This window comes from Tiliqua scincoides, chromosome 8 (assembly GCF_035046505.1).
Source record: "Tiliqua scincoides isolate rTilSci1 chromosome 8, rTilSci1.hap2, whole genome shotgun sequence".
NCBI lineage: Eukaryota > Metazoa > Chordata > Lepidosauria > Squamata > Scincidae > Tiliqua > Tiliqua scincoides.
The window spans coordinates 59,396,857-59,421,530 of NC_089828.1; the positions used below are offsets into that span (position 1 = coordinate 59,396,857).

General features: G+C 50.3%; 2 protein-coding genes across 4 annotated transcripts; one reads left to right on the top strand and one right to left on the bottom strand.

The window, feature by feature from the left end:
• Positions 1-973: 973 nt before the first annotated feature.
• SBDS (SBDS ribosome maturation factor) lies at positions 974-6,251 on the bottom strand. The gene is made up of 5 exons (XM_066634901.1): positions 6,074-6,251; positions 5,558-5,687; positions 4,039-4,239; positions 3,013-3,177; positions 974-2,687 (listed from the first exon to the last, which is right to left on the bottom strand). Exons 1-5 carry the CDS (start codon positions 6,199-6,201, stop codon positions 2,559-2,561), a joined length of 753 nt encoding a protein of 250 aa, XP_066490998.1. The 5' UTR covers positions 6,202-6,251; the 3' UTR covers positions 974-2,558.
• Positions 6,252-6,367: 116 nt separating this feature from the next.
• LOC136658539 (S-adenosyl-L-methionine-dependent tRNA 4-demethylwyosine synthase TYW1-like) lies at positions 6,368-22,985 on the top strand. 3 transcript variants are annotated; one of them, XM_066635213.1, is made up of 17 exons: positions 6,376-6,457; positions 6,841-7,018; positions 7,891-8,030; positions 8,178-8,318; positions 9,677-9,778; positions 10,023-10,217; positions 11,181-11,462; positions 12,819-12,941; positions 14,000-14,117; positions 14,780-14,832; positions 15,093-15,211; positions 16,230-16,339; positions 17,836-18,013; positions 18,413-18,548; positions 19,044-19,154; positions 20,553-20,720; positions 21,231-22,985. In XM_066635213.1, the coding sequence occupies exons 3-17, from the start codon at positions 7,932-7,934 to the stop codon at positions 21,450-21,452; spliced, it is 2,157 nt and encodes a 718-aa protein (XP_066491310.1). In that variant the 5' UTR covers positions 6,376-6,457; positions 6,841-7,018; positions 7,891-7,931; the 3' UTR covers positions 21,453-22,985. The 3 variants fall into 3 exon arrangements, with proteins under 3 accessions (XP_066491309.1, XP_066491311.1, XP_066491310.1); XM_066635212.1 differs by lacking the exon at positions 6,841-7,018 and having other exon boundaries at positions 6,368-6,457; XM_066635214.1 differs by lacking the exons at positions 6,841-7,018; positions 11,181-11,462 and having other exon boundaries at positions 6,368-6,457.
• Positions 22,986-24,674: the final 1,689 nt, after the last annotated feature.

Here is a 24,674-nt window from a genome sequence, read left to right on the forward strand (position 1 = left end):
GCCAGTTCTGTTTGTTTGGTTTTGTTTCCTACACAGGTTCAACAGCACAAAACAGACGTGATCTACATCTGAAGCAGCAGCACCTTGTGGCCCTAACCATCTGAACCAACAACAAAGGTTGCTGACAGATTAGAGATTTGCTGCTGCCCCATCTGATTTTGGAACGCTCCTCTCTGGCACCCAGAATGCTCTGCAGCTGCTGCTGACCTACCGCGCTCCACTGTGAACCAACAGTGCTCTTTTGTGATGGAGCCACTTGCAGCATCTCTGGTCTTCGGCTAACTGGAGATTTTGTCATCAAATATGACTCTCTTGTCATGCAATTTTCAAAACCAGTTTTGTGGCACCTGTGAAGAGTAATGGCTGAAGGTGCTGCCATAGAGCAGCAGTCCCTCTCGGAATTACTGGGGAGGGAAGCCTCAAACTGGGGCCCTGATTCAGCCAACCGAAGTTGTGACTGACTCTAGTCCAAGGGTCAGCAGTGGGGCTGAAGTTGCCACTAGTTTGAGAAGCAGCAGGTTGTGCAGCTTCAGGAATGTGACACCCAGACAGAGGCCTGAGCTCTGCCTGGCTCTGGACGGCGAAGTTTGGAAATAAGGCTGCACCCTCAGCAACTGCAACCGTATGTGAAAGCAGCATGTTTGCGACTCACATTCCTCCTCAGGGACAACTTGAAATGCCAAAAAAACAAGGACTAGCGACACCTGTGCTGCAACCATGACCAGCTGCAGCTTTGGGAAGCTCCTGGGCTACGCTTAGATCTTGCACGTGTTTATTCAGAAGTGATTTCCATTGAATTCAATGAGACTCCCTTCAGTGAAAATCAGTCTTATGGAACACAGAAGCAATTACTTTTCAGTAAACACGCAAAGACTTGCACTGCCAGGGAGGAAGTCGTGTCCTGTCCTGTCCTGTCCTGTCCGTTGAGGGTTTGGCAGAGGATGACACCCACAAGCAAAGAGGTTTGCAACCATAGGGTTAGAAGCCGCAGCAGGTTTATTTTGACGCCAGTCCCTCAGTACAAGGCGCTCCCATTTCCCCTCCGGAGACTGAAAAGAACACAGGCTCTTGGCAGGGCTGTTTTGTACCTGTAAATAGTGAAGGCTGGGGGGGGGGGGGAGGAGGGAAGAGATCAGGCACCAAGCATGGAAGGTCCAGCTGGTGCTTCATCCCTCAAGGGCTTGTTATACCTCTCCTTCCGTCTGCCCCGTGGCCATGTTTCCTTGCAGTATTGAGCATACATGGCAAGCAGTGGCCAGGGAGTGCAAATGGCCACCTGAGAGGTGCACCGGCTTGTCCTGCCTGCCAGGCTGGAAACAAAAGCCTGGCTGCCCCAGTCAGCCACACAGCAGATTCCAGGTCTCCAGTGTGCCTTCTGCCACCAGATTTCAGCTAGCAGCATTTGACAGAGGAAGGTTGTTCTGTCCTGCGCTCCAAAGCTTGACTGTTACTGAAAGGGCATCATGTACTGGAATTGCCTCCAACTGTTTCCCGGGCAGCTCCATTTAAGATCTGAGAACTCCAGGCCAGGGAAAAGTCACCCTGCAGTGATTTTTTTTTGCCCTGAGCATCTGTAACTCCTGGCTTTGTGATACCAAGGCAGTCACAATCGGAAGTCACACTCATGGCACCTGGCACAAGGAGGCTTTCTCTTCCTGCTGTTCAGTATGCACAGTAGCAGCAGCCCTTGAAACAGTTGGCGTTTTGCACTCCAGGGTAGTCGGATGAGAAGCGGGACCTTCAGGCAGGCCTGCCAGAAGGAGGCAGTGCTGCTGCTGCTGCTACTGCTGCTCAGTGACCAACTGCTCCTTGTTGTGGGGGGGGGGGGGGTTAATCCTCAAGCCCCACATTTGCAAAACGCAAACAACCTAAGGAAGCCTGGAACATGCCTGGAGCTTAAGGCCACCTGTGTCGTAAATACCAACTTCTATGTTAAACTAGTGTTTGTTTTCCCCACCAAATAAAGTATTCAGGAGACTTTTCCTGTGTCAGGTTAGTGCTTTTGCTCTGGGGTTGGGATTTCTGACACCAGCCCTGGAAGAAAGGGTGTGCAGCTCCTTCCCAGGGCCCTGCAGGCCTCAGTTACATGGTTCTGAAGGGCAGATGCAGCCACAAAAGCCCCAGAGGTTTCCTCTTGAAGGGTGGTACGTATCTGTCAGCACAGCGCACTGTCCTTCACACCAACCAGCGTGAACGCCTGTTGCAGGAGGGAGTGGGTTGCACATGCAGGCTTCTGCCAGGATCTGGGAAGGCCACGCTCCAAGCCAGTGCCTGCCAGTGACTGGTGGCTTACACACCTCACCGACTGCCACAGCCTTTTGTCTGCAGCTTGGCACTTACTGTACGAGTCACACACTGCCACTCAGCCCTGGGCAGCCCCAGCAGGACTCAGTGAGCTGGGAAGGTCTTAAAGCCAAGCAACTGCCTAGAAGCGTTTTAAGGTGCATCCACATTCCCTGTCCCCCCATGAGAGGCACAACACCCAAATAAACTGGAAAGTGGCAAAAGGTTGAGCTGCGCAGAAGCAGCCAGAGGCAGTCTTTAATGCCGTGCGAGGCTCATTCCAGCCGCTCGTCTCCTTCCTCCACGTCTTTCAGGCTCAGCACTTCAAGGGTCCCTCTGCCTCTGGTCTCGCACCGGATCAGCTCGTCAATCTCCCGGAAGCAGCCTGGGTCCACAAGGCACACCTGCAAGGTTTGAACACCTGTCAGACTGCAGAGAACTGCCCTCTTGGCTTCCGCCAAGTGGAGCATCCCAGTCCAGTGGTGAGTGCCTCCCCTGCTCCCTTGGAGGTCTGTTGGCTCTGAAGTGGAGCTTCCATGGTGCCACTACAGCCAGCAGTTCTTGGCAGGCGACCCTCCAGGAGCCAGTTGGATCCTCCTTTCAGAGCCATTCAAGTCACCTTGGTGTAAGCAGCTAGTGCCACCAGTTTGTAATCTGCTAGAGGGCCCAGCAACCCCCCCAAATCTATTGCCCCCCCACGAGATGAACAGTGCCCTCCCAGCTACGCACCATCTCCAACTGCTCGTCAAAGTCTTCGCTCTCCACGACTTTGAGGAGCGGCTTCAGCTTCTCCTTCAGCCGCTTGCCCTCTTTGGGGGGGAGGATGAAGCGCAGCCTCATGTGTGCCCTCTCAATCTGCATTGTCTCCTTCAGCTGCTTGATGACTTCTAGGGCCTGTGGAGGAAGAGAGCCCCAGGAGGCTGGCTGACCCAGCTGCGGAAGCCACCAGCACTCCCCTTCAGAAGCCTTCTCGTCCTCACTTTTTAATCCTGCTCTTCCTTCCAGGACCCCAGCTGGCCCCTTCCCCTTCATTTTGTCACAACATTCTTGCAAGACAGGTCAGGCTGAGAGGAAGGGAGTGGCCTCCCAGTGAGCTGGGCAGATTCCAACCTGGGCCTCTGTGGTCCTATTGCATCCCCACACTGCTCATGCTAAGCTAAATTAATACTCTAATTAGCCCTTGTTTCCAGGAGAGCCACCTGGGCACAGGAATGTCAGAAGAACCCCGCAGGATGAGGTGAAAAAGGTTCCTTCCATCCAGTTCAGCCCTCAACTTCCCACAGTGACCTACCTGTTGCCTCTGGGTAGCCTACAAACAGGAGAAGGCACAACCCCCCTCATCCGCCTTCCCCCCACTGCACACTGCCTCTGATAGCCGTTGAGACTGGTAACCAGCAACAGAGCTATCCTCCATGAATCTGTCAATTCCTTTCAGAGCCAGTGACCACTGCTGCTAGTCTCTACCCTTTTCAGCATACTCAATGACAACCTTCTCAATCTCTGAACTGCCTACACCAGAACGTTCCTGTACGTGCTCTTTGCAACCTAAGAAAAAAAGAAGAGAAGCAGCTCCCTAGTCACCTGGAGACAATTCTTGACTCGCCCCTGGCTGGCAGCTACTGACAAGAGGAGCATTTTGCAAACTACTTAGAACTGAATGAGAGCAACAATAGCAAAAGGAAGCCACAGCAGGGCAAGGAGCATGGCCACAGCACTCCTCCAAGTGCAAGCCAGTCTCCTGTGGCGGGGGTTCACCTGCTGCTTGGTGCTCTTCCCTGGCTTGACTGAGTAGTGAATGTCCTTCATGGCCCTCTCGATGAGGATGACTGTGTACGGCCTCTTCGTTTCCGGGTTGACGCATTTGTCGGCCACGATGGTGGCAATGTCACGGAACATCTGCTCCAGCTGCGACTGGCGCTCCTTGTCCGACACCTGCAACTCCCCCTTTGTGAGGATCTGAAACGTAGGCCAAGGCAGAAGGGCGCTATCAGCATTTGGATCCGTGCATGCCCTCTTATAGCGCAAGGGATGCAGACGTCAGTCTGAGCCTTCAAGGACGTGTGGGTTCGCCCCCCCCAACCTTGTGCATCACTGGAAGAGCGGCAGCCCTCAAACAGCACAGCTTGATTCTCTTGAGCAATAAGGAAAATCTGGATGTTCTGCTACATTGTGTGTGTGTATTTCATTATGACCCACAGTGAAGCCTGTAAACTCTTGATCCAGCCATCAAATCAGAGTTGGATATCATCAGATCAGAGCATCCTAGCCACACAGTCTATATTTACAAAGGGCCAGTCTATATTTACAAATGACCTCTTGAGCTTGAGGAGGCAGGTAAAGTTTACTTGGTGCAGGGAAATGTAGTACTTCATTTTAAAAACAAAATTTTTGGCTCCCAGCATGAACTATAGTCAACTGTTTCCCACAGGCCAATCCTATGCATATCCACTCAGAAATAAGGTCTATTAGCCAAAGGGGCTTATTCTCAAGTAAGGGTGGATAGGACTGCAGCCTAAGTTGTTCAATATATACATTTTAGGCAAAGGGTGACAGAAGGAAAGAAATTCTGCTGGACTAACCCTGGCCTCCAAACAACTTATAAAAAAATACTTTGCTCTGGACACCTTTGCTGGAAGCAGAGCTCTGTATAACTCAAAAGCTGGCATTTAAAAGTGAGTATGATACCTTCTGTGTAAGACACTGAAGAGGAAATGGACACAAAGAAGATATATACACACTTATCCACCACATTTACATGCATGCAAAATTAATACACAGCCAGGCAAATGCAACAGTATTGCTGTCTGCGCTCGGTACAGTTCCTTCTGTCCTAAGCCTCAGTGTGCCAACAGTTCTTTTAAATCTTGCAGCCCTTGAAACGATCCTAACACTCTGGAACCTTTCAGGCACCTATGTCAGTGGCAAGGGAGGGCTCCTTTCAATCCACTGAAGCCAGAGCTCCTCCCAGAAACAGTTACGCACGTTTCAAAGACTGTCTCTGGTATCTCTTCCCCACCCTTCTGTCAAGTTTATTTGAACAGGGGGCATTAAATCAAACCCATTCTTTTTCTATCCTGTGCTACAATCCAGTATCTCATTAGCCTCATGTGCCCAAAAATGATACCCACAACCGGCCTTAACTCTGAAAACGGAGCTATAGATGAGTTTCTATTATCCCTTCTCCCTCATGTACTGCATAGTCAGGGTCGTGGTTATGGAAAAACAAAGGGCATTTTCACAAGAAAAAATCCCAAGAATGCCACCCCCCCCTTACCATTTTGCAGATTTCCGTCTGGTTGTCTGTGCCAAAAGCCTTGACCAGGTCTTCCTTCTTTGCCACCTGGCCTTTAGAGACGTTCACAAATACTGTGTGGGTCTGCAGAACTTCATCCAGGTCCTTCTCACTGGCAAATAAGTACATTGAATTCTGGGTAAGTTCTAGGTGACACTTTTGTTCCTTTACTGAAATAAATATCGCTAATATCTTTAACGTGTAACTATTAAAACGTACAATCGGCATAGAACGTTTTCATTTTTATTATAAAAAAATTAAAAATCATTCCCAGATCTTTATGGGATTTGTTAGAACAGCCTGCACTCTGCGTATGCTCAGAAACACTCTCCCCGGCTGTCGGCTGGGTGCAGCCACTCCCTTCCCCTTCCCGGCTGCACTCTGCGTATGCTCAGAAACACTCTCCCCCAGCTGTCGGTTGGGTGCAGCCGCTCCCCTCCCGGCTGCACTCTGCGTACGCTCAGAAACACTCTCCCCCGTCCGCCGGCTGGCACTCACGCGCCGCTCCGCCAGCCCACGACCTTGTTGCGGTAGCAGGCGATCTCGAAGCGCTTCCCGGCCCGGCGCGCGCGCACCACGGCCACGTTCGTCAGGCGGATCTGGTTCGTCGGCGTGAAGATCGACATGGCGGCGGCGAACTGGCGGCGGGGAGTCCGCGGTGCGTCAAGCGGCTCTGAAGTCTCGCGAGAGCGCCTGTCGCGCAGCCCCTCCCCGGTCCCTCCGGGCGGGAAACGCAGCCGCGCACGAAGGTTCCGGGCTGAAGGCCGGACCGGGTTTCCCAGCGCACCCTGCGCGGCAAGATGGCCGCCCTCGCGTGCGGGGCTGGGGGCAGAGTCGCCCGCGGGTAGCCCTTGTCCAGGCGGCTCGGGCGCGCAGGCATGGGTAAGGGGGCAGGGCCCGGCCCGGCCGCAGGAGGCGGGGCGGCAGCTGGCCTGGGCGCCTTCGGAGGGGGTGAGCGAGGACAGGCCGTCACGGCTGCCAAGCCGGCGTGTCGCTGATCTGTGGAACTCCCTGCCACTGGATGTGGTGGCAGCACTTGGCCCAGGCGCCTTTAAAGGGGCTGGGACAGGCCGAGGGAGGGAAAGGCCATCGCGGGTGACAAGCCGTGGCGGGTGCGTGCAGCCTCCGGGGCCTTGTTGCCCAGCAGTGGCGTAGCCGGAGGGGGGCAGAGCAGCCACTCTGGCGGGGAGGCTGGGCGGGGCGGGCAAGCGGCCCCTCCCTTCGGAGCCATTCCCCCATATGGCTCCATTTTGCTCCCCCCACAGGGAATGACTCCAAAGGGAGGGGCCGCTTGCCCGTCCCGCCCAGCCTCCCCACCAGAGTGGCTGCTCTGTCCCCCTCCGGCTATGCCACCGTTACCCAGAAAGTTGTTGCTCTGTGGAACTCCTTGCCACTAGATGTAGTGATGACGTCTTGGAAAGAGGCTTGGACTGACGGAGGATGGTAAGGTCCATCGCAGGGACAGGCCGTGACAGAAGCAAGGCCTCTGCATGCAGCGGGGCTTTTCCTTTAAGCAGGTCTTCAAAGAATGCCTGCTGGCGAGTTTGCGTTCCTGTAACGTTTTTTGAACAGAGACCTGGAGACCCCTCAGTGTGCAAGGTGACCCTGGTTCCACATTGCATAAGCGCAGGACTTAAAATTCAAGGGCGCGTTGATAGAACCTTTCATCTGGCCGTGGATTTGGTTCTGCCTCTAGAACAGTGTTCCCTTACCAGTGATACTGGAGGTGGCGTCTGGCGGTACTTGTGGAACCCCTGGACACCTGCTGCACAGAAATGCTGTGACACAACAGGCATTGGTAGGAGCTCTGGCTTGTCCACCCTGAGCCTCTTTCTTGTATTTTTCGTGTTGCCTCTGGCCTCTCAACCCAGAAGTAACTGGCAATGACATCATCACCACTTGCTTCCAGTGGTGCTTCCGTTAGGTGGATCATGTGAAGTGGTACGGTGGGGGATAAACATTGAGAAATGCTGCTCCAGACACACGCAGCATCTGATGGACACTCTCCAAGAGTTTTACTATGTTAAAATTTGTGTTTGAGGTGCCATCTCTTTTACTGGCCCTGATCCTGTGTCCAGCAACAGCTTGAGCCAAAGACATTAAGCGGGCAAATCTTGTCCCATCTCTCAGTTGCTCAGTTTTCCTGGTATGAAAAGCTCAGTCTGTGGTTAAAGGAACAGGCCGCTAAACGTTGTTGCCACTCCTGCTTGGACCCCTGTGCATGCTTGTCCAGAAGTAGGAACTACTGAAGCAGAACTGGGGAGGAACTCTTGTTGAGATCTGTAAGGGCTGCTCACAGTTTCACTTTGTTCCAGATGCTCCTGTGGAGACATGGAGCAGCCTCTGCGCTTATGTGATGTCCTTGTGGCTGAACAGGTTCTACATTTACTCCTGTGCCGCTCTTGGTGTTGGCCTTTGGATTTGCATCCAATTCCTCAGTAAAGCCAAGAAGCAGGTACTTTGGGCCATGGCTGGTTTGTTGAGACATGGTTTCTCTCTTACACAGCACCTGGTGCTGGGAGGGCTAAAGGAGGGTTTAGTGACAGCAAGTGAAACTTGATCCTAGGATTACGTAACTTTATGATTATTTTCAACTTTGCAGAATGGAGATCATCTCCCAAAATCAAACCTTCCTCAAATCATGCTGGATGTACCTGCAGGGGAGCATAAAAACTCACAAATCAACAAAGTCCATGTAGTCGGGGTGAAGATTTTCTATGGTTCTCAGACTGGGACAGCAAAGGTGAGCAGTGAGAGCAAAAGTAACTTTCCTTGTGGCCAGGTTGGATGCATGAGTGTGGTTGGCTCTTCTTGTTTAGGGCATGATTCTTTGCAGATGCTCAGGTACACTTTCCTTCATTCATATGTTCATAGTTGAGCTCTGGGAGTGAAGACAAGTTCGGCTACTGGGCCTTGGTAAATCCTGCCCAAATTAAACCCTGTATACATAGTGAGGGATTTCTGAGGAAATTGTTGCATGTGAAACTGCTTTATACTGAGTCTGACCCTTGTTTCACCCAGCCCAGTACTGCCTGCCCTGACAGCTGACAGGTCTTTCCCAGCTTGATGGACTGATGTTTGCCTTCTCAAACAGTCTCCCAGTACAGTCTGTCACATTTCTAAAACAAAGGAGAAAGGCTTGAGCTCTTGGAACAGGTTGTTCTGCAGTTTGAGATCTATTACACAGCTGGGAATGTACTGCTCTCTTAATTTCCTGCATGGAATATCCATTAACCTGCAAGGCTAGTTTTGCATGCTCCAGGTAACCTTGTAGGTGTTGCAGCTCCGAAACTGCAGCTCTCTCGATGGCAGGAGTGTATCGGGAGTACATCGGGTCTCATGCAGTTGTGGACAAATATTCATCAGCCCCACCATAACGTGTAAAAACACAAGGACAGCAGAAGATGAGAGGTGCAACAAACTGAAAAATTGGCCATTGTGGAGCATGTAGTTGAGATAATAATCTCAAGCACATAATGGATTTTAAGTGAATACTGGCACTGTCCACTGCCAGTCATTGTCACTCTCAATTTTGTAGAGAGATCATAGAGATTTATAAACATCAGAACAATCTGAACAGGAGAGAGGAGACGCTGAGTGTGAATGACGCTTGGTTACCAGTGCTCAAAAATACAGGTATCTGGGGCTTGAAGAACTGAGGTAGAACAACAGGTACTTGGGGCTTTGTAATCAGAACATCAGTTACATCAGTTATACTACGTAGTCTGAAGAGCTACTTGCTGTAGCTTCATCCTTTGAAAATGTCTTCCGCAGTAGTAGGCGAAACGTTAGGTGAGAACGGCTATATTCAGCCACGGCCTATTAACCCAAACGTTGTTAATTTCGGTGTCACGAATACTGGCTGTGAAAGCCTTAATATCAATTGAACTGCCTGTTTTGAGGCAGTTGCCGCTTTGGTATTTAGGGGTTCAGGTCCAAGACAATCTGTGGGATCTTAGGTTTGGGTTCAGTTAGTGTATTTGGGTTTCGGTTGTGGGGCTCAGGGCCAGTGTGACTCCCTATTCACAAGGATGATTGCAAGGAACCCAAGCATCTCTCAATGAAGCACTCCTTCGACAATCCTTCCTTCTTTCCTTCCAGCGGTTTGCACAGATTCTTGCCGAAGCTGTTGCCTTTCTTAGTCTGCCAACAGAAGTCATCGACATGAGGGACTATGATCCGGACGACTGCCTTGTAGATGAGGTGGGCTGTTTTCCCCTCTTAGTTCAGACTCCCTTTTTGCACCTTCAAGAGTGCTGAAGGTGATCAACTCCCTTCCTGAGGCTCATTAATAGCAGCACAATGAGGTGGGGACGGGACCTGCACAGTGTGTCGTGTCTTGTGCTAATGATTGTTGGTGACTTTCCAACTCAGGATGGCTTTTGTGAAAGCTCTTTTTGATCAGCTGAAAATGTTTGCATAGTTTTCTCTTTTGGGATCTCTCCAGAGCACCAGCAAGAATGTCTGCGTATTCTTGGTTGCCACGTACACTGATGGGAAGCCACCGGAGAGTGCTGGGTGGTTCTGCAAATGGCTCGAGGAAACAGCCAACGACTTCAGGGTCAGCAAGACGTACCTGAACGGCTTGCGATATGCAGTTTTTGGACTAGGCAACTCATTGTATGCTGATTGCTACAACACCGTAAGTCTCTTTGCTATTTCTCAAGTGGAGCCTGAGAGACGGTTGGAGTCTGACTTGTTGGGTGGGCGACCTAGTCTGACCCTCTTACTAAGAGATTGGAGGACCTTTCCTACAAGAAAAGGCTAAAGTATTTGGGTCTTTTTAGGTTAGGAAAAAAGGCAACTGAGTCTGGGAGGGAAACATGATGAGTATTACAAAATATTATGTGTGGGGAGAGAGAGAGAAGCTTGTCTCTCTGGTAGCACTTGTGTTCACCCAATGACATTGGTTGGCAGTAGGTTTAGAAAGTCCTTCATCCAATGAGTTAGTGAATCTTACTGCCACAAGATGTGATGGCTGCTGTGTTAGTTGCTTTTAAAAGGGAATTAGACAAACCCCTGGACAAGGATGGGGTCTGTCTACAGCTTTTCACTATTAGGGCTGAATGAAACCTGCATGATCAGATGCAGTTTACCTTTGAGTACCAAGTGCTAAACAGGGAAGGGTTGTTGTAGAATTGCTGGAGGTCTCTGGTTGGCCACTGCCAGAGATGTTCATGAAACTGATGGAACTTCAGTCTGATCCTACATACATCTTTTTATGTCCTTACACGAGGAGAGCCTCAGTCTGGAGCATCTCCAACAGATTCCCATCCAGTGTTTCTCAAAACTTGTGGAGAAGTGTGCTTTCCCACCTCATTGGAGCATGTGTGGCCGCCATTGATCAGTCCAGCCCTGCGCTGCCTACTCAACTGGTAGCAACTCTTTCAGGCATCAGAGAGAGAAGGGTCTTTCCCAGGCCTGTTCTGATCTGCGATCCTTGGAAGTGGCTTTTGCCTGAGATCTCCTGCATGCCACTCTTAGGCTCTCCCACTGCACTCCCTTCCTGCTGTCACTGTCCCGTCCCCCCCACGAACTCCCTCACTAGGTCCTCCTGTGGCTTTCCTTCCTCACTGTGAGCGTCCCCCCCTTGTTTGCATCTTAGGTTGGCAGGAACGTGGACAAGTGGCTGTGGCAGTTGGGGGCCTCTCGCATCCTGTCCTGCACCCGGGGGGACAGCAATGTTGTGAAGAGCAGGCACGGCAGCATCGAGGCCGACTTCGAGGCCTGGAAGACCAAGTTCCTGGCCAGGGTGCAAGCCCTCTGCCAAGGGGAAAGCCAGGCCTGCAGTGGCAGGTGCAAGAAGGGGAAGTGCCGAACCAAGGAGAGGAGGAGCCTAGAGGTGTCGGACCCTGAGCAGAAGGCCTTGAAGGAGGAGGAGGAAGAGGTAGGTGGAGGCTGTCTGGAAGGTGGAGGCCTGTTGACCTGACTGTCCGTCTTTTCTGCAGTCCTGAGCCTTGGCTGATGAGGTCAACCCGAGTGTGAATTCCTGATCCCCTCAGCTCCCCACCACCCCCGCCTGCTCCTGCCATGGGTCATGTGTCTTCCCTCCTGGCCTCCACATGTTCTCCACTTTCTTCCTCCAGCCTCTGCCTTTCCCAGAGTTCTGCTTGCTCCTGCAGTGACTTTTTTGCCCCACATTTGCTGGGCTTTCCCTCCTGCTCTCTGGGGCACTCTTCCCTCTTGCCTCCCTTTCCTTCAGTCTCCATTCTTCAGACTCCTTTCTGCAGCCACAGCTGTTGCCAGGCCCTATATTTTCTCCCAGCCAGGCTGGCCATCCACAGGCAGGAAAGGGAAATGGTTCAGTGGTGAGCCCTGCCTCACGTGATTGCAGAAGATTGCAGGTTCGGTCTCTGGCAGCAACCCCAGTAGGGCTGGGAAAGACCCACAAGACCCCCTTGGAGGGCCACTGTGAGGCAGTGTCAGCAGTCCTGAGCCAGTTGGACCAGTGGTCTGACTCAGGACCAGGCAGCTGCCTGCGTCCACTTGGTGGGCAATTCTGCTGTTTGTCCACCTCTCAGTCAGTGGGATGTTTGTGAACATTCTTCACAATCCCAGAGCCTTAGACAGTCAGCAGGGATGATCAGAAGAGTATGAGGCACCCAGAGTTAAGGACAAGCCCTGCTATTGAAACCAAGGGTGTTATTGTGGGCGAACAGTCTGAGGCTAAGAGGCAAAGAAGGAAGGCCCATAGCCAGGGAGACAGGCCAGGGACAGACTGCACTTGCTCCCGGTGTGGAAGGGATTGTCACTCCCGGATTGGCCTTTTCAGCCACACTAGACGCTGTGCCAGAACCACCTTTCAGAGCGCGATACCAGAGTCTTTCGAGACTGAAGGTTGCCAATACAATATTGTGGGTGGCTTGTACCTGAAATAAGTGCAGAAAATACACTGACAGACCCAGCTTCCATCCCTGGCAGTGTCTCTAGTAAAGAATGCATCATGAGAGGCCCTGCTGAACCAGATGTCTCTGGGAAGCTCACCAGCTGCAAGGCAGTCGGTGAACAGCCCTCCCCTGCAACGGGCAAGGAAAAATAGACCACCTCTGAATATGGAGGTTCTGCACAGACGTCATGGCTAAAAGTCATTGGTAGATTTGTCCGTCTCCAAGTACTGTCTTAATCTTCCTTTAAAGCTATCGCCATATCTTGTGGCATGAGTTACACAAGCTGATTCTGCATTGTGTGAATGCCCACACGTTTCATGAACTTCTGAAAGAGCCTCTGTGACTCCTTCATGCAGGAGAAGGAATTGTTTGAAACTACGAGTGAGGAGGAGTCCGGCAGCGAGGAAGGAGGCAATGCAAATGTGGTTGTCGATGTCGAGGACCTGGGGAGAATGATGGACCACATGAAGAAAGCCAAGGTAAGGGTGACTGCTGCAGCCTAAGCCCGCCTCTTTCTGGTTTTTCGTCCTCTCCCTCCTACAATTGCCAGCCGATCTCATCCTACTCCACTCCCTTCGACATGGCTCTGTCCCTTGGGATGAGGCAGGAAGTCCCAACCCCTCTGCAGCAGGCACTAACTCTCCTACAGAGCTCAGCTTGTTTGAACAAACCTCTTGCCGCCCTTTCAGGGCTTTTGCTCTTTCTTCCAAGCCTCCTTCCCTCCAGTTCCCTGGATTCACTCTCTGAGGGCTCTTGTCTCCTCCAGTCCCAAGCCCCCCCCCCCCCCGTTGGCCTTTCTGCCTGCTTTGCCTCTAGAGGCAGCTCAGCCAGTGGCAGCCAGAGACCTCACCCAATCGCTGCTAGGGGCTTCACCGCCACAAAGTCCTTTTGTGTGTCGGACTGTGTGACACTGTTTGCAGATCAGGAGGCAGCCTAATCTCTTTGAGCTCGTATTAATCTGGGAAGTGGTTGCCTGTTGCCTTGTACAGGATGTCCATAATAAGAGGCAAAGTCTTAAAGTGGGGCTCCTCTTGTATTTAGCAGGGGGAGAGCAGCTGCTCCTCTTTACTCTAGCAGGGTGTCCTTTCCAGTGGTCATTTGTTGGTGTCTCTTGAGTATTTTTTAGATTGTAAGCTGTTTTGGGACAGGGAACCTTTTATTTAGCTGTCTACACTGGTTTGTGAACTTTTTTGTTGTTGTTGAAAAGTTATATATAAATTTTCTCAGCAACAATCATAATTATTACATATAATGCCATTGCTGTGTATAGTGCTTCACAAGGTAAGGTCTCTGCCCCAAGGAGGTTACAACCTAAAATTCAACATAGGAGAGAAGGAGGCAAGAAGAGGAGGCACTCATGCCTGTATTGACTGAGGTCAGGTCACCTCCCCCTTTCCCAACGTTCACAATTGGAGCAGAGGGTGGAATTAGCCTTGTGTTCGGTTGTCCTTCCTTGGAGAACTTCCCTTAACAGAAGTGCCTGCCCCTTTGCAGAGCTTGAAATAGCTGGTACTAGATTTGATTTTTCCCCATACAGAGGGAGCGAGAGCTCAGTGAAGAGGCTGCCAAAACAGGCAGCTCACAGCAGATCCCGGAGGAGGACGAGAGGCGGGAGATGATCACCCCAGCTCTTCGCGAAGCACTCACAAAACAAGGTGAGTCCCAGTCAACAGTCCCAGGCTAGGCGGCAGATGAATTGGGGGGGGGGTGGAGCATACGAGGGATGACCACTACTCAAATAAACCTCTGACCTCATAGAATTTCTTCTTCATCAACCACGTGGAATTAGAATTTTGTGTCCAAATTCTGCACCAAGAAGAGCTGAATTTCTTTCGTTCATCCCTTTCCACCGATGGGGCCTAGCAGCTTGGTGACACAAGCACCCTCCCTGGTAGCCTCAGGTTGTCAGAAAAATGGGCCCCATTCTGGAGGGACCAGGTTTTGAGAACAGTCCAAGCATACATGTTCAGTCATTTTTACAAAACTTGTGCCTGCCTGTTTTGAAAAGGCCGCCTCAGAATGGGGTTTTGCTCCCCGAAAATCAGTTCAGGACGAACTACAGTGAGCAAGAATCTTGTTCCAAAGAAGAGTTGGGGAGAGCTGAAGTTGTGAACTCAGGGAATCTGGCTGCTGAGAAATGGTTGTGCAGGCGTCAGCTGGAGGCGTCTCAGCCTTTGGATGCTGCTGCCTTAGCTTGAGGGTTGGGGGTGAGGCTGGAAGAGGCATCCCAGCACGACCAGATACCCTGCTGGTCATGTAGCTCTCCAGTTTCTGCTGCTGGATTCATTCAGACTTGGGATTCGCTCTTCCCATCCAGGCTACAGACTGATTGGGAGCCACTCCGGAGTGAAGCTGTGTCGGTGGACAAAGGTACTCTTTTCCTCTCCTGAGCCATTCTTGCAGCAATGATTCAAATTCTCTGCTGAGTGCTTTTCTGCTTGGATGAGGAGAGAGACTTTCAGGCAGAAAAAAGTCTCCTGCAGTCCAAGGAGGGCGGTTGCACATTCTTGTTTAGATCATTTAGAACTAAGGAAAGCAGGTGAGTTCCAGCATGAAGCCAGGCTACCTGGCAGCTTCTGGAAATGCTGATTGAGACTTGGCATTTCCCTCCCCTTTCCGCTTGCTGCCAGGCGATGCTTCGGGGAAGAGGAGGCTGCTACAAGCACACCTTTTATGGCATTGAGAGCCACCGCTGCATGGAGACCACCCCCAGCCTGGCATGTGCCAACAAATGCATCTTCTGCTGGAGGTAAAGATTGGGGGGGGGGAGCTGCCTTTGAATCTGCCAAGAGCCTTGATTTCTGGGCAGACAAAGTCAGCTGCTGTGGGAGTGATGCTGCCCACCCCAGCTGTGGAGTTCTGAGGTTCTAGGATGGGAATTAGAGAGGAGGGCGGCTGGGGACTTGTGTGTTTCTGAGAAGAGCTGGGTGGGATCAGGCCAAAGGCTTTGAACATGGAGGTTCCTTGTAGCCACTGTGACTGATCCTCTCCAAGAATTTCTCAGGCCCCCTTTCTGAGCTGTCTCAGCCTGTGGCCATCCCTACATCTTGTGGCAGCCAACTCCACTGGCTGATGGTGCATTGTGTGGATGAGGGCTTCCGTTTGTCAGTCCTGAACTTGTCAGTCAGTATTTATATACCTCTTTCCAACAAAAAGCTCACCAAGTGGTTTACAAAGTCAAATAATGGCTCTCTGTCCCAAAAGGGCTCACAATCTAAAAAGATGCAGAAGAAGAACACCAGCAAACAGTCACTAGAAAAAAAAAACCGGGGTGAAGAGGGATAGTTACTGTCCCCTTACTAAATAGAAGAGGAACACCAGTTGAAAAAGTGTCTCTTGCCCAGTTAGCCTGGGATAGTATTCGAGTTTCTTCAGTGACTGATCTGATTTCTAGTGTCCTGGAAGAGGATGACCTAAATCCTCTGCTAGCCCCTGAGCTGACCTCTTGTGAGGAAACATGCAGGAGTGGAGAAGAAGCTCCGGCCTGACTCTGCAGCACTCTTTATGTTCTGGTTAGCCATAATAGTTAGGAAATGAACCTCTGGGCTTAGAGGCAGTCTACCTCTGAGTACCCATTGCTGGGGAGAAATTTGTCTTGTGAGAACCAGAATGCTTGCTAGGAGGGTGGACCTTTGGCCTGATGCTGCAGAGCCCCCCCTCCGAAAAAGGAATGTCCCCTGAAATGCCCCCCTCGAAGTAGCTGGTGATAGCTGTATATACGCGGGTGTGCGGGAGAGAGATTAACGGCACCAAAAATGTGCTTTCAGGCACCACACAAATCCTGTGGGCACGGCGTGGCGGTGGAAGATGGACCAACCAAAGATGATCCTACAGGAGGCTCTTGAGAACCACCAGAGCTTGATCAAACAATGTAGAGGTAACCTGGAACTGCCTGGCATCTGAACCTCTTGAGGCTGGATCCCCTCTGCAGAAGCCTCTGAGTGCCTGTAGTCTCTGCCAGTTCTGCCAGCCACTGCTGCACCTCCCTCTGGAGTCTGCTTCCGTCTTTTGCAGCCAACAGTGGGGCTGCTCGTGGTTTTTTCTGGCAGAATGGATCAAAGAAATTATTGCTCTCACTGTTTTGTGTCCACCCTTCTGTCAGTGGTGGGCTGCTTTTGTCAGTTCTCCCTTCTCAACTCTAGATGACAGCAGCTGTTCTTTAGTTGCTACAAACTACCATAACTTCTCCCCTGGAATGTCTCAATTTTTACAATAACAATAAATGAGGGTTTCCATCTGATGAGATAAATCTTTAAGAATGAAATGATCCTTTTGATAGAAAAAGGATACTTGTTCCAGGTATCCTGGAACCCCTGCAGATACTGTGATCCGTGGATGTCCAAATTCATGAATTCATGAATTTGGACACCCCAAAACTTCTGAACCTGACCGGAGTACCAGTTGGGTCCAGATAGTGATCTGAGGGCCAGGGAGGCCCCCCTGGTCCTCAGAATGCTAGTTTCAGGCCAAAAAAGTGACTTCCAGTTTTCCCCAAGAAACCAGAAGTGATGGTTTTTAAACCCTTATAAGGCATTCTGAGGCCCAAGAAGCACAACTTTGCCAGGCCTCAGAATACCTTATAAGTGCAAAAAAGTCTGGAACTGGACATTGCATATTTTGTGTCCGAAATGGGGATATTGAGGGTCAGGGAGGCCAAATGCTGCCTCTCAGGCCCTTGAATCATGCTCCAGTTGGATTTGGAGGGTCCAGGTGGGCCCAAATCTGCAGGTTCAGAACCCACACGTGATCAGATTGGCAGGCTCCAAATCCGTGGATATTGAGGGTCCGTGTACTTTGTTTGAGAGGCACGTTTTCAAGCGGTGCTCCCCTTAGAGTTAGCAACTGTCCCTCTTTGCCCAGCAGAGTGTCTGTTCTCGCGGCTGTTGCTGGTGTTTCTCCTGCATATTTTTAGGTAGTAAGCCCTTTTGGGTCATGGAGCTATTTGATTCTCCCTGTAAAATGCTTAATGAACATTTTTGCTGAAAAGCGGTATGCATGTATGGCAAATGGTAACAGTGTCCCCTTCTGTCCTGCCTGCGTCCTCTGTCTGACACAAGGCATGCACATTGTGGGGCTTGGGTCTTTCCCCAGGGAAAGGGGACTAAAGGAGACCACTGGCTGCTTCCCAGCCCCCTCTGTATTCAGCAGTAGCCACTTTGGTGTTGCTGTTCGAGCGGGGACCGTGGAGCTCAAGATTGGACTGCAACAGCCCAGCTCAGTGAACCTTTGCTCAGATGTAAGCCCCATTTTAGTCAGTGGGGCTGACTTCCAGTTAAGGGAGGTTTGGATTGTAGCCTGACAAGACACGTTTGTCCTGTCATCCCACCACCCCCTTTCCCAATGCCATGTGTTCTTCTCTCCTCTACTCGTTAGGTGTCCCGGGAGTGAGAGGTGACCGCTTGGAGGAAGGCATGGTTGTGAAGCACTGCGCTTTGTCTCTGGTTGGGGAGCCTATTATGTACCCCGAAATCAACCAGTTCCTGAAGCTACTGCACCATCGTAACATCTCCAGCTTCCTTGTTACAAACGCACAGTTCCCGGAGGAAATCAGGTGAGGCTGTGGAAAGAGTGTGACTTTTTTCTTGGGTGCAAAGCAATGCTGTGCATTCATGCGTCTCAAAGCTAACTGTTGCCACGCTGGAGTCTGAATGATGGGCCCAGGGATGTCCCTGCCAGACATCTCCCCTAGCACAGTAGTGATATGCTGAAGAGAGCCATGTGCACATGTGACAGTGTCAGAGGAGCCCTCGGGACCCAGGCCCCTGGGCAGCATTGGCTATCCAATACTCTACCCCTTGCTAATGCCAATGCCAGCTCTACCCCCTGAGAGTCCCTCGATGAGCCCGGCGTTTTGCACTCAAGCAGTCACGTTGGGTGAGTTGTGTAGATTAGGGACGTGTGTTGCAGCCGACAGACATTCTGAGACTCCCCCCCCCCCGCCTGTGCAAAGGAACCTGGAGCCTGTGACCCAGCTGTATGTCAGTGTGGATGCCAGCACCAGGGACAGCCTGAAGAAGATTGACCGGCCCCTGTTCAAGGACTTCTGGCAGAGATTCCTGGACAGCTTGAAGGCTTTGGCAGAAAAGGTACAGCGGAAACGGTGAAGGGTGTTCCCAAGAGATTGGGGAAGCTGAGTAAAAGATAACAGCTCTGCCCAGAGCATTGGTGCCATCCCAGGCATTCATTGCTCTCCTCCACATCAAGGCTAGAACAGGATGTTGTACTTCTTGGCACCAGCAGAGAGCGTTGCACAGCAACCAGGCACCTTGAATCTTTTTCCAGCCTTGTTCCCATGTTGTGTTGGTCTGTGTGCAAATGTAGTCTTGCTCTCCATGGCTTCCATCACTAGGTTTGCCTTCTTCCACCTGGTGTGGCAGGAAGCCCTTGCCTCTAGTCACATCTGTGCAGTAATGAGGGCTAGTAGCTTGCTGCCACTTGTGCAAATTTAGTCTTTCCTTGAAAAGGGGATGCTCAATTCTGCCTGTGTGACTCAGTTGTGAATATGGGATCTTGAGCATTGCTTTTTATCCCTATTCAGCGTTTAGTAATTTAATGCAAAGCGGCTTCCTTCCTTTGTGCAGCAACAACGTACTGTTTATAGGCTGACTCTGGTGAAAGCTTGGAACGTGGAGGAGCTCAAGTCCTACGCAGAGTTGGTGTCTCTTGGCCAGCCAGATTTCATAGAGGTGAAGGTGAGGTGTTGATTGTGTGGGGCGGCTCCCCCCTCTCAAAACAGACCCTGCCCCAAGCCTTGACTGGCAGAACAATAGAAGTTTGCCACGAGCAAATCCTTCCCAGGACTGTTTAAATAGGTAGTGACGATGGGAGAATTTACACGGGCCCAGATCCAAAGGGTCATGCAACTCATTCTGAACACCTCTGGAGAATTTGTTTGCTCTTCTTTAACTGCCCCACCCCTCTGGGTGTGAGAAACTCAGAGGATGTTGCAAAATGGTCTGTGACTTCATGGGGGGCAAGGGGGGGCCCTACCAGTGGGCTTCCCATTGGGGTGTCTGCTGGCTGCTGTTGGAAACAGGAAGCTGGACTGGATAAGCTCAGTTTGGGAGCCCTCCACAGGGTTGTTCTTGTGACTGCTCTTGGCCCCCAGAGCAAAAAGGGGCTTCTGTGCACAGACCAGGATGTCCCTGAGTGCAGGTGCTGGAAGGGGCTGGGTAATCTTGCCAAAGAGCGGTGCTCTTTTGACTCTACCCAGTGGCTATTTCTAAATGCCGCGCCACAGGGTGAGATGGAGAGGCTGCCCCCAGAATGCCTGCTGCAATTTTCAGTGCTCAGTGCTTGTGGTTTTCTCATCACAGTTTGAGGCAACCTCATGGCTGCTGCCTTCATGCCTTTCAAAGTCCTGTGATCTCTAAGTTTAAAACATATTTTTGATATTATCATCATTACTAATCTATATCTTTATTGCACAGTAAAAAATTGCACGTCACATGTTTTAGAAATCATCATCAGAGCTATAAGAGCACAAGAAGAACCCTGCTGATCTAGTCCAGATTCCTGAATCTCATAGTGGCCCACCAGATGCCTCAGGGAGCACACGAGACAGCAAGAGACCTGCATCCTGGTGCCACTCCCCGGCATCTGGCCTTCTGAGGTAGCCTACTAGAAGGAGGTTGCACGTGCCCATCACAACCTGTGATGGACTTTTCTAGAAATCTGTCCAGTCCCCTTATAAAGGCATCCAGGCACTATCACCACCTCCTGTGGCAAGGATGTCCACATATTAATTATACACTAGGTAGAGAAATATTTTCTTTTGTCTGTTCTAAGTCTCCTGACACTCAATATTAGTGGATGTCCCCTGGTTCTGGTGTTGTAGGAGAGGGAAAAGAACATCCCTCTATCCCCTCTGTCCATCCCCTGCATAATTGTATATGTTTCAGTCATTTCCTCCCTCAGGCACTTTTACCTAGACTGAAGAGCCCCAAACGCTGTAGCCTTTCCTCGTAAGGGATGTGCCCCAGCCCAGTAATCATTTATCCTTGTATATGGTCAAGAGCAGTCGCAAGAAGCCCAGTGTATGTTGCAAGGTGGTGTCTAGGGACTGCAGTGCATCTATGTCTCTTCCACAGGGGGTGACGTACTGTGGGGAAAGCTCGGCCAGCAGCCTTACCATGGCCAACGTCCCATGGCATGAAGAGGTAGTGCACTTCGTTCGCGAGTTGGTGAATCTTCTCCCCGGCTACGAGATTGCCTGTGAACATGAGCACTCCAACTGCCTCCTAGTCGCCCACGAGAAGGTGGGTCTCCCCTTTCCTCAGCTGCACCCTCTGCAGCCTCTTGTGTTTCCATTCCGCAGAGAGAAAGAGAGAGAGAGACTGGATACCACAACTTTGTTTCCTACTTTGTTTACTTTTGTTTCAAGGCCACATGGCAGTGATTTTCAACCAGCGTGCCATAGCACATTGGTGTGCTGTGGGATTGGGGGGCGTCATTTATTAGTAAGAGCATTGGGGGATGTGAGCCCCCCACCAGCAGAATGGTGTGCCTTTGTCAAAAAACGGGTGGTGTGCCTTGACAATTTTTGTGAATTGTCAGCATGCCGTGAGATGAAAAAGGTTGAGAATCGCAGCCCTGCCTTGACCTTTGAAATGCCTCTTTCCAGCCATAGCGGTTCTCATAGTGTCTGTTGTGTCTTTGTTGGTCCTCTTGGGCTCTGCTTCATCTGACTTTATCTTCCTTTTTCTATTTTATGATTTTTAGTTTAATATCTTGCCATTTGCAATCTGTGCATCTGTTTCCCTCTTCAGTTCAAGGTTCGTGGTGAGTGGCACACCTGGATTGACTACGATCGCTTTCATGAGTTGGTTCGCAAATATGAACAGAGTGGGGGAATCCAGACATTCACCTCAGCTGACTACACTGCCCCAACCCCCCAGTGGGCAGTCTTTGGGGCAAGGGAAAGGGGTTTTGACCCAGCGGACACCAGATTTCAACGCAGGAACAGGTCGAAAGACATCTCGGGGTGCTGACGCCTGCAGAGACGGAACTTTCGGACTGGCAGTGGAGAGATGTGGGGACTTCTTTGCTTTGGCATCAGTGCCCAACATCTTTGCATAAATGCATTAGACATTTCATATAATATGAGACTAAACAGAAGGATGCTCTCCTTTTTGATTTTTTTGCGTGTTTCTTTTGGGGAGGGTGACAATTTTTTTTTTTAATTTCCCGAACGGTGGTTGGTAAATACGGTGTTTGCAGAAAGAGGAAGTTGAGGCTGGTTTTGCCACTGTTGGGGAAGGGAGCACTGAGCACACTTGTGCCATCACCTTTTTCTTGCCTTGTTTTTGGTCAAGGGCATTTCTCCCCCACTTCAACTGGTTTTAACTGCCACAGTCTCTCTCACTCTCTCTTGAAGCTGAGGAGTCGCAGTCTTTGTGAAGACAGTCAAGGCTTCTCAGAGATCCTGGGGACTTCATGATGCTGCAGTTCCAAGCATTCCTTGTAGGGAGTTCTTGACCATTTTGCTTTTGGTTTGTATTTCTGACAAATCCTGAGTATCTGTGTCAAAATGACCAAGAGAAGGTGCAACACCTGCCTGTCTTTGTTCTCAGTTGCTGATTTTCCATCACCAGACAGTCAGACCCCTTCGGTCCATGGGATAGATGGCAGACCATGCTTGTGAGCAGAGGCGGCACTTGCAGTTCCTTGCAGGAGAATTCAGTTACACAGGTTGCACAGCCATGTATCATAGTGAAAGAGCCGGTGCCCAGACTTGCACAACTATGTGTGCAGCTGTGGGAGGAGTTTGTGTGAGCCAAAGAGTGCTGAAATGGTTCCTTCAGGTATTCACCTGCCACAGCGGGCAGGTAGGTTTTGAACAGAAGGGTGGCAGACTCCTTCTGCCAGTTGGTTGGCTGCAGTGAAAGCTGTGTGTGCCCTGCATTGCTTTCCTACCCACGCACATGACACTCTCTGTCCCTAATTTTCTCTATCTGGTTGTCTTTTCAGACGGAGCCTTGACTGTTAACTGTGGTGGTTTAAAAAAAAACCCTTTTTGAGAACTCTGACCTGCCGGGGTCTACAAGACTTGATAATCCTTCTTGAGCAACTTGGCCAGTTGCATGGATAGTAGATAGTGATGAGATTACACTGCCCCAGATCCAAAGGGTCATGCAACCCGTTCGGAACATCTCTGGAGAATTTGTCCGCACTTCTCTAACACTCAATTTTAGTGGATTTCCCCTGGTTCTCGTGTCGTGTGAGAGGGGAGACAACATCCCTCTACCCACTCTGTCCATCCCTGGCATAATTTTGTATTTCCTCCTAAGGGAGGTGCCCAACCCAGTAATAGTTTTGGTTCCTGTCTTATATACCTTTTCTAGTTTCACTATATCCTTTTTGAGATGTGGTGACCAGAACTAGATGCAATACTCCAGATGTGGCCTTACCATCAGTTTGTACAATGGCATAATAATATTGGTTGTTTTATTCTCAATCCCCTTAATTTTTTAAAAACTTTATTTTTCATTTATTGAAATATGTGCGACTAATAAACAAAAACATTGAATGCTATAACTCTCAAACTACATACCTATCCCAAAAGAAAACAGAAACAAACAAAAAGGATTATACGTTCATGTTGCTCCCATCAACAATGCTTTATAGAAATTTTAAGTAAGTATTGGTTAGATGTTTAAGCCCAGCAATGGCTTCCCGATGTTCTCATATATGTCTGTCCAAAATGGTCGTCTGTAGGCTGTTTGCTCATAGGTAGATAAAGTCAAGAAGCTTTCAGTCCACTGCATGACAGATGGAGAGCATTTATCCTTCCAGTTTTTCATAATCAACCTTTTAGCCATTGTCAGGACACAGGGAATTCATTTCCTTTGGCTAGCAGTTAATCTCCAGGCACTGGGTAAATACTTAAGAACATAAGAACAGCCCCACTGGATCAGGCCATAGGCCCATCTAGTCTAGCTTCCTGTATCTCACAGTGGCCCACCAAATGCCCCAGCGAGCACACCAGATAACAAGAGACCTCATTCTGGTGCCCTCCCTTGCATCTGGCATTCTGACATAACCCATTTCTAAAATCAGGAGGTTGTGCATACACATCATGGCTTGTAACCTCTAATGGATTTTTCCTCCAGAAACTTGTCCAATCCCCTTTTAAAGGCGTCCAGGCTAGACGCCATCACCACATCCTGTGGCAAGGAGTTCCACAGACCAACCACACGCTGAGTAAAGAAATATTTTATTTTGTCCTAACTCTCCCAACACTCAATTTTAGTGGATGTTCCCTGGTTCTGGTGTTATGTGAGAGTGTAAAGAGCATCTCTCTATCCACTCTTTCCTTCCCGTGCATGATTTTGTATGTCTCTGTCATGCCCCCCCTCAGGCGCCACTTTTCTAGGCTGAAGAGGCCCAAACGCCGTAGCCTTTCCTCATAAGGAAGGTGCCCCAGCCCAGAACTTCAGCCCATACTTCAGAATAACAGATAGAGGTAGAGCCTATTTATCTGCAGGTTTTGTATCTGTGGATCTGGCTCAGTGCAGGTCCTCTGAAGGTGACTAGAGCCTCGCTCCAGCCATGTCCAGAGCTGTTCTGAGGCCTGTATTGATCACATGTGGCCTCTACAGCCCCAGAAAGGCCTCCAGAGGTCCTAGAAGGGCAGTTCTGTTTTTTGTTTATTTGTTTTAATGGAAAAAGCAGAAATGACATTTTAAGGTCTAAAAAGGCCTTTGGAGGACTGGAACCTATCCTCCTGGACACAGGACGGAGTGCCTGAATTTATTACATTTAAAAAATTCCTTTCTCCTATGAAGCTCTGGACAGTGTACCCTGTCGCTTCCCCTCAAACAACCCTATAAGGTAGGTTTGGCTAAGAGAACAGTTAGCCCAAGATCACATACTGAGTATCTTAACTGAATGGGGATTTGAACCTGGATTAAGTCCAAAGCTCTGTTAACTGCGCAAATGCGTAGTGGTTGCATGATCAAAGGGGCCAGTTTGGGTGATACACCTCTGAGCCAGCCCCCTTGTACACTGACTGGGGCCACATGCAGGCCCATCTTAATTCCTTCCCCTCTTGATGCACCTCCCTAGTAGTTATAATCATGGAGGGGGGGGGAGCAGGCTCACCTGCTTTTCCACCTAACATGCAGGCTTAATACTTCATCCCTGGTTTGGGGCAGGGAGCCATTTTTTAATTTTCTCTGTAACCTACTTTGTGTGCTTTTTATTGGAAAGCA